This window comes from Akebia trifoliata, chromosome 9 (genome assembly GCF_017979445.1).
Source record: "Akebia trifoliata isolate Shusen 1 chromosome 9, ASM1797944v1, whole genome shotgun sequence".
In the NCBI taxonomy this organism is placed as follows: domain Eukaryota; kingdom Viridiplantae; phylum Streptophyta; class Magnoliopsida; order Ranunculales; family Lardizabalaceae; genus Akebia; species Akebia trifoliata.
In genome coordinates, this window is record NC_141383.1 from 9,776,330 (window position 1) to 9,790,160 (window position 13,831).

Genomic DNA, 13,831 nt, shown 5'->3' on the forward strand with positions numbered 1-13,831 from the left:
GGATATATTCTCAAAACAACTGAAGAAATGGGAGCTATTCCTTTCAAAAGAATTTATATCATGAAATGTCTCCCATATGGCTTGGGAGGAATCAATAAATATCATATTTGAACTAATAGAGGGATCTATATTGTTCCAAAGCCATTTCATAGTCAGAGTATTGTATCTAATATATTCACGATAATTAGGTGCATCTTGTTGATGGTGCCGATCGAGTCAAGTCCACGTGGACTGGTCACAAGTGAGTTGGGAAAATCACATTCAATGTAGGAGGCAGGGTACAAAGAGGACGGGGTTCGGAGGCTAATAAATTGTTATGACCCATGTCGACAACATATTTCACAAATCTACATCGAGATTCATGAAACAAAACCGCAAATGATTTATATTGATTTTAATACAAATGAGAGTACAAATCTCAGTGTTTTTCTTTGATTAACAATCAAGAACAAAACTAAAGATGGTGTGTAGCTTTCTTCTCTTCGGGTTTCACGCGTGATCGACTAAGAAGGTTGCTTTGACGGTGACTTTGTTGTCTTTGATCTTCTGTAGAGTTTGTGTGGATTTCCTCATTCCATGCTTCGCACTTGATCGGCTAAGAATGATTTCTTGGCTCCTGGAGAAGGGTTTTAGGCTTGATCTTTTATTTAATCGGAGTCTGAATCTCTTGAAGAATTTTGCTTTATCTTTGGAGGAGGACTTGGGAGCTTCTTCTTCTTCTTTAGAAGGAGAGCTTCTATCTTTTGAGAGAAAGTGATCTAGGTACCCTCTTTGGTATTTATAGAATTAGATCGGTTTGTCTTCCACCCCTGATTTCTTTGGAACCAAAGCAACAAAAGTACAATTCGAACCTTGATCCATGATGCCATGATTATAGAAATCTTTCATCACCGTCATCAAATCCAATTTGATTGTATCCCAACAGAACTTAAAAAAATCCATAATGAATTCTTCCGAGCCGGGCGCCTTATCCAAGCATAAACTAGATAAGGATGCCAAAACTTCCTCCTCTTCAAACGGTCTTTCAAACCAAATCTTTTACTAGTCGGAAATGCAATTGAAATGGAACTTGTCGAGCTTTGGCCTAACTTGGTCTCTCTATGTACGCATCTGTGTAAAAATCTCTCACCTCCTCCAACCCTTCTACCCATCTTCCACCAATCTTATCTTGGAAATGAAATTGAATCCTTTGTGGGCATTAGTTGTACGATGGAAGTTTTTGTGTTACAATCCCCTTCTTTTAACCACTTGATTTTTTCTCTGTTAGATATATCAGTATTTATGTGTCGTAAGGGCATTTTTGTAATTTCATTTGTTTTCGATTCCTCCCACTTTCACTATTCTTTTCTTTTTCTCTAAACCTTAATCTTAGGAAGTGTATATGGAGCAATCACTTGGGTTCGTTGTTTAGGGGGGAGACTGGGAAAGTGTGTAAGCATCGGAAAGTATTTTATAGTTTGAAGCAATCTCCACAGGCATGCTTTGATAAGTTTAATGATGTTGTTCTTGCATTTGGGATGATGCGGTGTTAGATAGATCATTCAGTTTTCCATCAAAAAATTGGAAATAGGGTATGTGTTATTGATAGTCTATGCTGATGGCATTGTATTGACTGGTAGTGATGTTGATGAGATACAAAAGTTGAAATCTTATCTTCAACAACAATTTCATACCAAGGACTTGGGAAAATTGAATTATTTCCTTGGTATTGAGGTAGCTAGTTCAGGTCGTGGTATTAGTCTCTCTTTGAAGAAATATGTGCTAGATTTGTTAGAAGAGATAGAGTTACTTGGGTCCAAACCAGTGAGTACCCCCGCGGATCAGAAGTTGAAACTTACAATTGAATATGGAGATATGTTTGATAATCCTAGCAGATACAAGAGGTTAGTTAGAAAGTTGAATTACCTCACCATACTAGATACCTGAAAGGATCTCTAGGGCATGGTTTGTTGTACAGGCCTAATGATCATACTCGTATTGAGGGATTTACAGATGCAAATTAGGCTGTTCTCCCTCAGACATGAGGTCTATCACAGGTTATTGTACCTTCATAGGAGGTAATCTTGTATCATTTAAAAGTAAGCAACAAACAATGGTGGCCAGGTCAAGTGCAGAAGTTGAATATAAAGGCATGTCTCATACTTCTTGTGAACTTCTTTGTTTGAGACATTTTCTCTAGGAGATTGGTTTCACAGTAGAGCCACCTATGAGTCTTTTATGTGATAACCAAGCAGCCATGCACATAACTTTCAATCCAGTGTTTCACGAGCAAATGAAGCATATTGTGGTGGACTGGCAATTTGTTCGAGTGATGCTTTTGAGTGGTGAAATTGCCACAATGTGTGTCAAGTTTGAAGATCACTTTGCTGATTATATGATATATACTCTTCAACTTGAGGGGGAGTGTTAGATATATCAGTATTTTATATATGTGCCATAAGGCATCTTTGTAATTTCATTTGTTTTCTAGTTTTATATATACCACCGTTCATAGTGAGCGAGTCAAGTTCGACTCCTCCCACTTTCTCTGTTATTTTCTTTTCTAAACCCTAATCTGGCCTTCTATAGTCTCCAACAAATCTCCTTCATATTAACCCTTTGTTTAAACTCTTCATGAATAGAATGCCTTCTCGTCCTACTCCCTAGGGATAACAATCCCTTTTCCTCCCTCCTATCCTACTCTCCTAACTCCAACAAAAGCTCTTTCATTCTTAATTCCACTCTTCCAAAAACTTCCTTGTTTTACTCCTTCAATTTGTCCTTGATAAATTTTAACTTCAATTTGAAAACGACACTCGGTCTACCTTCCAAAGATTGTCTCGGCCACCAACTTTTAATTAACTTTTTGAAGTTGCCATGCAAAACCACATATTCTTGAATCTGAAAGGAGAAAGGCGATGGACGACAGGACCGACTTGCAAAAAGAAAGGACAATGATCTGTGGTTGGATTTAGCACCGATTCTTGTCTAATATCTAAAAAATGTTCCTCCCAGGTCGGAAACCAAGAATATGTCTAGCTTATTCAGAACTGGGGAATTCTGATTATTAGACCAAGTAAATTTCCTCCCACACAACAGTAAATCCAATAAATCATTAGCTTGTACAAACTCCCCGAATCTCCTCATCTCATTAGAAACTCTTGAAGCTTGAAACTTTTCGAAAGAAAATCTATTAACACTAAAATCCCCTCTCAAACACCATGGTTTGTGCCAATAAACATTAACATCCCTTAGCTACTCTCTGAATTGAGATCTTTCCTAGTCTTTATTAGGATCATAGATCCTCAAAAACACCCACTTAAAATCACTATCTACTAAACCACAAAGGATGGAGGTTGAGAAACCTCCAATTAAAGAATCTTCTACTACAATTCTAACTTTGTCCCACATTACTATGATTCCCCCTAAAGTATCAATGGATGGAACAAAACATCAGTCCAACTCCTTACACCCCCAAAGTTCATGCACTAACTTTTTATCAACCAATTCAAGTTTAGATTTTGCCTAACTGAGGCTTCATACTTTGAATCATTGATTTAATGACCAATCTCTTTCTCTCATTCAAATCACGAACATTCCAAAATAAGATATTAAGTGTCATTAAAAACTAATTTTCTTCTCCTTCTTCCCTTGCCAAGGGATGACTTCAGCTAATACTTTGAATTATGCCTTTCCAATTCAAGAATATTTCTAGAAATACTTAACTTTAAATTCCTTACAGCATCTATATCAACCCCCAACTCCCCCAAACTTTCAGGGTCCTCTACAGCCAAACTGAAAGGAGGAGAGCATTCTTAATCTTCTTCCAGGAAAGCCAAAACTTTTGGGGATCTTTGACTATAGACCTCCAATAAATCTTCTACCAAATTATCCGTTGATTCTGCCACCAACCTCAAAACTTCCACTTCCAGAGACAGACCAAACTTGATAATTCCTATGGAGTTCTTCATAATGAAAACATTTTCTGAATTCTAGACATCATAATTTTTTATGATTGACAGCTGTTCCCCCCTCATTGGACCAAAATCAACCAAGGGTTCACAAATGTCCAAGCGAAGAGATTGCAAAGCTACCCATGTTGAAGGCGAATTAAAATTGAAATTCCAACCTTTTCTAGCAAGGGACAATTGAAGGAAGAACCTACTGAGAAAATCCCTACACCAAGCGTAGGTGAGAGGAGAAAGCTTTGAGGGCCTAGTGACGAAGGAACTTCTAAACCAGGGGAACCATAAAAAAAACTCGTTTGAGGCAGTCCTCAGTCGTCCAATTAAAGGAAGTTGATGGTCCTTTTAAACACCTCGAAGAGATAACGACACTGTCATCCCTCGGGAAGAGTCTATCAAGATAACCAGATCTTGAACCCCTTCTTGAAACTGAGGAACTAAAGACGAAGTAACATCAACTAAAGGCCCAATAGCCTCCATGGACCCAACAAGCTGGTCCAAGACTACTTTCAAACCTGAAACTGAAATTTGGGACTTGGGTTGTGCTTCAGAAAAACCCATAATTAAAACAGGCCTGAGGGCTTCTATAGGCCTAGGAACCCTTACATCTCCCCCAGTCGTTGGCCCGACAAGATCATCTCTTTCCAAAGAACATAAGGCCCCAGAGTACCTTGTTGGATTTGACACCTCACAGGAAGCAACCGCCCGCGTGTCCTGCCCCGATTTAACTTTTCAAAAGCTTCTAACGCGTGGCTTTATTCTTACCTTATGAAGGTTTACCACTTGAGCCTCGAAATTCTCATCAAATTAAAATTTTTTTTTCCATTAAACAACTTTGTGAGCCTACATGATTCTTTGATCAGGCCACACTCATTTGCAACGTAATATTCCCCCTTTTATTAATTGCCTTTAATTTGAAAAAAAGATTCAGCATTGATTATGCTCTACCACTTGCTTATTACAACTCTAAGATCTTCTCCGATCGACCTTCTACTTGCTGACAAACTCTGGTCTCTTCCACTGGAGGACCAAATTCTACAAACTTTGAAGACGAAAAGGCCAAAAGAATAGACGAAGAGGCCAAAAGACTAGATGAAGAGGCTTGATCCGAATAAAACCCATCCCCCAACTTTGTTTTACCTTTTAGATCTGCCATTTCTACAACTTCTACGCTCTTCACTGATTGGTTCTCGTCCAAACACATTGAAATTGAACCATTTGTCGAGAACCTTCAGGCCACCTGGAAGCCTCTAAGGGTTGAAATGATTAAGTCTTGCAAAGGACAAGTCTTCAGCGTATTTGGATCCACCTCAAGTAAGCCTCCAAAATTTTCTCTTAAATAATTAAAGGCTTGAAGACCACACAGATTAAAAGGTAAACCCTGAATCTTCACTCAAGAACCATTTGCCTTCCACGGAGTTTCCAACTCATTTTGACAGCAAACCACTGGAACAATTTCACTTCCACCCCACTTACTGTTACTAACTCTAGGCGGATAATGGTATCTATGATATACTTATTCTCGGCCAAAATCACTCTATCAAAATTGCCCCAAGAAAAATATTAAAGATTGGAAATCCACCCCTTTAACTTCGATGTTTAGAACTTGAGTAAGTTTCTCTTTCAGAAGAGACCAGTCAATCGAGTCGCTGAAAGATTTACATGCAACCGCACTCTTCCAAACACCAAAAATATCCTCCATCTTCAAGGAGTCTGAAACCTTTGAAGTCGAAGGAACCTGTAAAAAATCAGCTTTCGAAATCGACGAAACCGTATCTTGTACAACCTTCTTTTTACGGATCACATCCACCCACAAGTCAAATCTGACTAAAGGAGCTCCACACAACAAAAATTCTTTCATTTTCTCATCTGATACGAAGAACACCTTCAAACGAAGGCCTAGGTTTTGAACCTATCCCTGAATAGTTGGACCTTAAGAAACTTTCCTTTCAAGTTTTTATTCTCTGAAGCTACCAAGGTCCTTCCCTCTGTAGAAAATTTATCCTACAGAGCTTTGTCGGAAGAACCAACAATCGCTAAGACCTTACTCAGCCATAAACCTTTCATTTTCGGCTGAACCAAAAGAGAAATTCCTTTCCTACTAGATTCTTTTACCCTTAAGGTTTTTCAGCCAGCTTGATCTGAGGGATAAACCTTTCAATTCCACTTGAATCTCGCAATTGTGAGATGCAGTCATCCTTGTCACTGTTTCAATGGGTGTTCGAAATACATGGTGATTTTTTTAAAGTGTATTTTATCATTTAATTGATGAAATAGGTAATTTTTATTTTTTAAAATTTGAAATAATTATATTAATTTATCCAATGATTTTTTGACTTTATCCACTTTTTCTGAAGCTTTCTCTTGTCGAATTATTCCCAAACCCTAGTAAAAGTGATTTTGGGTGTATTTGTTGTCCTACTCAACTGGAAAAATGTGACCTAGCCGCACATATGGGATGCATGAGTTGGGTCAAATGTCATGAAGGTGATGAACCATTTTTTTTGTCAAAGTGCACTGGATGTTTCCGTCATAAGTTGGATCGGATTTTGGCTTCAATTGTCACGTGGTGGTCTAATCTTCAAATGCATGGTTTTTTCACATCTGTTGCTTATGCCCCCATGTGAGTTGAAGCTTGAATTAATATTTTTTTTTATATATAAAAAAAAAGTGAGAGAAACAGGGGCTGTGGACTAGTCATAGGCATAACCACAGGTTACCCCAAGAAAAGGATAGTCTAACACCTTGAAAGTGAATGATTGAACTTCAAGGAGACTTGTTTTTGACAGAGCAATAGTCCTATGTATGTAATAGGGGTCAATGACCCTAGGAAAAGTGGTTTTGGGTGTATTTGCTATCCTACTTAGCTGGACAAATCTGACCTAGCCACATGAGATGCATCAGTTGGGTCAAGAGTCATGATAAACCATTTTTTTTCAGTGTACATGGTGTCTTTGCCACTGATTATGACTATTAACTTCATTGGGGCGTGTTAGAGAAATTTCTCAAGTCCGTTGTAGGCTTTGGCGCGGATGAGATTGGTTTAAACATGCCAGCCTCAAATTCTACTACTTATTAGGAAGGATTAGACTGTGAGTTCATAAATGTTTGGGGTTCTTTTCTGCTTGGTTTGGTTTCAACTTCAAGCGTTCTTTTCAACATTGATTTCAGGTGTTGGGTTCAAGGTGCTAGTTCAAAAAGAAAAAGAAAAAGTAGGATTGTAGGGCTTGTTCAGGCTTGGGGTTTGATTAGAGAATCGTGGTCCACAATCTGAATGTCGATGTGCACAATTGATCTAGGTCAGGGTGGTCAATATTTTGGATGTGAGTTTGAACCTTAGGATATGGGGCTGCCCACATGATTTGGTCCTCGGGGTATTGGGCCTGCTTTCAGGCCAATGCTCCAATTTGAGTTGATGGACAAGTATGTAACCAATGGAATCTTTTGGGTTCAAAAAGTTGATAGGAAAGACTAAAGATGTGTTGCATTGCATGGTTTGTCTAAAAAATTTCCTCCTCAAAGACCATATTCTTTTAAACCTCATAAATTGAGTAAAATAATCTAAATAACAAAAAGTTTTCGAGAATGATATAGCTATCAACACTATCAAGTCACCACTGTAGTTTTTGATGTTTGAACAGTGTAATTGTCCAAAATTTGGTTATGCATTAATTCAGAAGCATCTGTCAAGTGTGGTAAATGGTGTGGTAATGGTGTGAGTGCAAGGAGGTAATGGCGCAGTTGCAAGTGTGGGCCAGGCCTGAGGCATCAATTGATCTAGGACATTGGTTGGAACGAGGTTCAGGCTCCCATAAGGCATGGCCCAACAAAGAAGGGGTTCTTTATTGGATTTGACAGACAAATTTGAGATATGGCCCAATAAAGGTAACATTATATGAATTGGGCTATGTTTCCAAGTCAGATTTTCGGTTCTGATTTTTGTCAGAAGTTCTTGGGCCCGGTTCAACGTAGATTAGCAGGTCTTGATTTGAGCATGTATCTGATTTGGCATTAGATGGTCTTGTGACTGAGGCCCCTAGGCTTGACCCAATGATTACAAAAATGCCCATTGAACTAAACAAGTTCAAATAAAATAATTTTTTCTAGGTTGATAAATAAAAAATCAGCAAAAAAAAAGGTTGATTGAGAAGAGTGTTGGTTAGAAATATAGCACTGACAATGGCAAAACCAGTCTTGTCTTTTTCAATATAGAATGAAAATTTGCATAGGTGTGCCCACAATGAAGGAATGCAAATGTGGACATTGGAAATTAGAAATTGATTATCGATAAAAAATAAAAAATTAGAAATTGAGAGAAGAGGAATCAAGGGTTCCTCTCTCTTCTATTTCTTTATTTTTTAAAGAAGGAATTTTAGGGAAAAGGAAGAAAATTACCCATATTACAAACCCCATAGCAGATCCCATGTCCTTGCATTGCAATGTACCTCGAAGTTTGCCTGACCTAATTGATCTTGAGTCCAACCAGAGGATTGCAGAGAATAGAATTCTTTGAACTTTGAAAAAAAAAAAAAAATTTAAAAATGTTATTCTTCACCATTGAATTCTTAATTTTAAATTTGGGAGTTGTATGGAGGTTCAGTAGCTGTCTATTTTCAAAAGCTTGGATCAAGCCCAAAAACATTTGTTTTCCCTGTTTTTTTTTTGATCTTGAAATCTAGAGGGCTGTGGTGTTGGATTGCCAATGTGGTAATCCATTTGAGCTCAAGGACGTTTAGTCAGAGTTAAAATCTTACTAAGGAAAGTGTTTTTCATTGATCTTAAGTTAGCAGAAGCCCCCATTTGTGGGGTGTAACCAGAGTTTTTTGGTATCGAGCAGTGTAATAAACATCTAAATTATCAAGAATCATGTAATAATTACTTTTCATGTAGTCATCTTTTAGTTGATCAAGGTAAATAGAATCGTGTTTAATTATATAACAGCTTACAAAATGGACTTGGTACGATTCTGTTTAGATAAATTTATTGAGATTAAATCCTTCAAATCCATGTTATGCTATTTAGTAACATAAACGTAAACTTGTAGATTCTCTCACCTTTAATACATGAGCAAGAGAAATAGAATTAAATTCCAGTTCCTTTAATGCACAGCTTGCAGAGTCAGCAAAATCTCAGTTTGCTGCGAAGGATTACAGTGACCATCTTGCGCTGATCCGAGCTTATGAAGGATGGAAAGATGCTGAAAGAGAACAATCTGGATATAACTACTGTTGGAAGAATTTTCTTTCTGCACAAACACTCAAGGCAATAGATTCCCTTCGGGTGCAATTCTTTTCTCTACTCAAGGATACTACTGGCCTAGTTGATGATGACCCATCCGTTTGTAATAGGTGGAGCCATGATGAGCACCTCATCCGAGCACTCATCTGTGCCGGTCTGTACCCTGGAATATGCTCAGTTGTTGTGAGTACCCTTTTCCTCCTTAGAAAATGTTTTTTACTACTTTCTTCAATACTTACTTCCTAAAATGAGTCCATGTTATTTACATGAGCTTGGCCATAATTATGTTACTTGGAACTTCATCCTGGTCATTGTCCTTGTGGTGACTTGCCAGTATCGACACATCTGACAGGTCCCATGTGTTTTGCATATGAGTGTTAGGACCTGATCTGTCCATCCCAATTTTAATCAATTGATTAGATGAATCATCCTCCTTGAAGATTTTTGGTTGGAACAATGGCAAACATCCAAAAGGATGCTTTGCCGATGTTTGCAGATTGCTGTGTTTAAATCAGTTTTTGGTTAGGGCTGTTAATGCATTAGCTTTGTGTCTTTGGAATGGCCTGATTGGAGTTGAATCCCTTCTGTGAAACAATCAAAGCATCATGTCAGTTTGTGGACAAGTGGAAGACTTGGCAAGGCCCAACTTTCCCCTACACATGTTCTTCCTTTATTACTATTGATGACTTTTCTGGATCATTTGTCCTTTTTAGGTGAGCACAATCTATTTACTATTTAGTACTGATCTAAATATTTTTTACAGAACAAGGAAAAATCATTTACATTGAAGACAATGGAGGATGGTCACGTCATTCTTTATTCGGTAAGTTTATCTTGCTGGTGTTGTTCTGTTTAGCCATGTTACTAAAAAACCAAAAAAACTGGTCCTCTCTTTCCTTGTGTTTCTGATTTTGTGTTCCTTTGTTTTTTTTTTTGTTGTCTCTATAGAACTCAGTCAATGGTCGGGAATCAAATATTTTGTATCCATGGCTAGTTTTCAATGAGAAAGTAAAAGTAAACTCGGTATTTCTGCGGGATTCAACAGCAATATCGGATTCTGTGCTTATTCTATTTGGGGGAAACATTTCCAAAGGACATGTGCGTTTTTCATGCTCCTTTTATGCCAACTTCATTAAGGATCATCTCTTCTTGCACTCCCCAAAAATATCAAAGCATGCTTTTATTTTCTTCAGTTTTCTTATATCGGACTCTTAGTAGGATTATTTCCCATTTTTGACAGGATGGACATCTGAAAATGATGGGAGGGTACTTGGAGTTCTTCATGAATCCGGCCTTGGCAGAAACTTATCTAAACCTAAAGAGAGAGCTTGAGGAGCTAATTCAAAACAAAGTAAGTGTTTCAGTTCCCATACCAAACAAAATTAAATGAAGTTCTCAGCATATCTGTGTTCCTAAAATGTTGCGGCCAAGTTATGAAAGCAAACTGTTTATCTTTTCAAGGTGTTTGGTTTACTTCCTTTTCATGTGAGAATAAGATTAACGTGTTTACATCTGATCACTTAAAAGGCAGGAAAATGCATAAACCTGCACTGTTTGATGGATATGCATATGTAACCCCTACAAGCAAACATAAAATCTCTCTAAACCCAGATTAGTTCTATCTATGGTGAAGCCATTCCGCAATTAACCCCTCTTTCTGTTTGTTTATCCTCCATATAAGCTTTGTAAAGACACATGCAAGCTCTAACTGCTTTTGAGAAGGTTGAAATGCTGACTTGTCCATAGAGTGTTACAATAATGTTATTTTAGGCGGGTTTACTAACTCTAATCAAATAGAGAGAATATGTGAAAAATAAAAGATAGCTCAACTTAATAAAAGTAGATTTATGTTTTCAAGCAATCTTCCTTTAAATCAGTGTATTCTGGATGGATTACCCCAGCCATGTTATAGAGAATCGTCAGAACTTTGGTTCTACTTGTTTACATGTCAGGATGCATGACTATGTCAATGTCTCTGACAAGGTGAAATTCCTAAAAGTGGTGTGTCTTGCTGACATGGCATATAACATATAGCAGATGACTTGGTCCTGGTTGATCTCTTGCTTTGTCTTAAGAGTTATACCCCATAAACAATGTCGAGGACGGTTGTCTCTCCTCCATTGTCTGTTCTTTTCTTCCCCTTCCCAAGAGTAACCTTAACTCTGTTGTCTTTTCTCTGCTACCCCTTTTTCCAAAAACAACCTATATTGATTTTCCTCACTCCCTAAACCTCAAAGATGATATTGATGTTTAACCATTTAACTGATTTAATTTTACATTCACCTTTTGGATGGGCAGCTTTTGAATCCAAAGATGGATATCCACGCTCACCAAGAGCTCCTATCAGCTGTGTTGTTGCTGATCTCAGAGGACAAATGTGATGGTAGGTTTGTTTTCGGCCGACAGGTCTTAAAATCCTCGAAAACAGTTGCAGCACCTCCACCACCACTACCTCCAGGTATGATTTCAAGGAATGGGACTGGGCCCGGGGGCGATAATTCCAAGAGCCAACTACAAACTTTGGTAACAAGGGCAGGACATGAGGCCCCAATTTACAAGACAAAGCAACTGAAGAACAACAACCAATTCCAAGGCACGGTGGAGTTCAATGGAATGCAATTCGTTGGGCAGCCTTGCCCCAACAAGAAACTTGCTGAGAAAGATGCAGCAGCTGAGGCTCTGCAGTGGCTGTTGGGTGCAATGCAAGCTGCCCCTCAAGACATTGACCATATGTCGATGTTGCTGAAGCAGAGCAGGAAGAAACAACACCTCCGAAGGGCATAATGAATCTTTGGTAGAACTATTATTCTATCCTCATTTTTCACCTCGAACTCAATGTCAGTTTTTGGAGGTGTTATGATGTGATCAATACCATCCTTCCATTTACCAACCTGTAAAATTTTCTGGATGAGCGGCATGGGCTATTAGAGATTACTCTTCACAGGTGGGGCCCAGGGTGACGACGAAACATTAATGATAATAGAGACACCAAAAGTGGGAAGTAATTGAAAGATTTTATATCCATTTTGAGAGCAGAGGGGATCACATTGATCCAGAAATTATCTGCATGAGATGACAATCATCAATCGCTTGTATATATTATCAATTATCGATTAGATATAAATGCATTAATCTGATTTGGATGTTGGGATGGTTTGGTTGGCAAATGACTGACTTCATTGAAACATCAATTATGTTTGAAGTCATTAATTCACTACTAATCCTTGTCCATTTTGGTCTTTCTCATGCTCTTCTAAAACAATCAATTTACACACTCCTAATTTTTGTCCTGTTGTAGAGCTGTAAGTTTGTTAGTTCAATCATATTTGATCTCACTAAGGTAGTGTTTGTTTGCACTATTTTTCAGTGCTTATTGTTGAAAAAAATTAAATTCAGCACTTTTTGTTAAAATAACGCGTTTGTTACTCTATATTTTTAGCACTTATTGCTGAAAATAAGTAAAAAAAATTTAGCATTATTTTGATGCTGAAAAAAAGTGCTGAAGCGGTAAGCATTTTGTTTTTTTCAACACGAATAAGTATGCTTTTCATTTTTTTGAGTACGGACAAGTATGCCTTTATTCTTAAAAAGGATATTACTTCTTATATCACATGGATAAGTATATAAGTACCCTTACAAATTAATAAACCCACACCATGGCTAAATTATTTTATCTTATATTGGTTAAAAGTTTTGGAATGAGTTGATTTTTGGTGAGGATGATCTCCTTATTAGTATGTATAAGCACCCCACAAATTAATAAACCTACATCATGGCTAAATTATTTTGTCTTATATAGATTAAAGGTTTTGGAATAAGTTGATTTTTGATGAGGATGATCTATACAATGAGGAGATCATCCTCACCAAAAATCAACCTATCATGAAACTTTAACCCTACCAAAACAAGTTTAAGAACTATAAATCGTCCCCCTTTTTTTTTATAGCTATTTTTGACGAGTTAGAAGTTTTAAATGGATTGATTTTTTGTGAGGATGATTTCTAGACCATATGGACACTTCTCACTAAAAATTTACTTATTCCAAAAACTTTAACCTATATAAAACAAAAAAATTGGCTATAGTGTGGGTTGCCCTTATTAATTTATAGGGTGCTTTTATAATGACACATCCTTCATTTCCATCGAAAATTATTGATCCAAAATTAAGTTCTTTTAATGTTGATTTTAAATTTTGGTGACTTGTATGACATTATTATTTTTAATTTAAAATTTTGTGAGTTTTTATAAATAGAAATTATTATTTATAAATTGAAGATTTGAGTATTATTTATTATTAAGAAATGAATTGTATTTTAATTTTATAAAAAATAATATATTTTATTATGTTTGATAAGAAATAGGCATTTGAAACATGCAAACAATGTATAATTGTAAGGGTAACAAAGACAATTTACCAGCTTCAACAATGTGTAACAAACATGGTTCAGTATCTAAACAAACGACTTTTTCAGCACTTAAATTCAACACTTATAAGTTTCAGTGCTTAATGTTATTCAGCACTTATTTTTTTCAGTTTAACAAACAACACTTAAGGCTTCCTCTCTTTCATAACAAATCAACGCACATGTTCCTTGTAATTGGTGTTATTACCTTCTTCTATGGTAAGTTGTTGTATCTTTGTGAATTCA

At 37.0% G+C, this 13,831-nt stretch overlaps 1 protein-coding gene across 2 annotated transcripts in view; it reads left to right on the forward strand.

Moving 5' to 3' along the window:
• LOC147394260 (DExH-box ATP-dependent RNA helicase DExH3-like) overlaps positions 1–12,541 on the forward strand; it is a 58,090-nt gene extending 45,549 nt beyond the window's left edge. Inside the window, exons 15-19 of one of the 2 annotated variants that reach the window (XM_086453355.1) lie at positions 9,054–9,365; positions 9,946–10,005; positions 10,131–10,280; positions 10,423–10,533; positions 11,481–12,541. In XM_086453355.1, coding sequence (XP_086309481.1) covers positions 9,054–9,365; positions 9,946–10,005; positions 10,131–10,280; positions 10,423–10,533; positions 11,481–11,966 — 1,119 coding nt within the window. In that variant the 3' untranslated portion in view covers positions 11,967–12,541. The remainder of the gene's footprint in view (positions 1–9,053; positions 9,366–9,945; positions 10,006–10,130; positions 10,281–10,422; positions 10,534–11,480) is intronic. The other variant, XM_086453356.1, reaches the window with a different exon arrangement.
• The last annotated feature ends 1,290 nt before the right edge of the window (positions 12,542–13,831 follow it).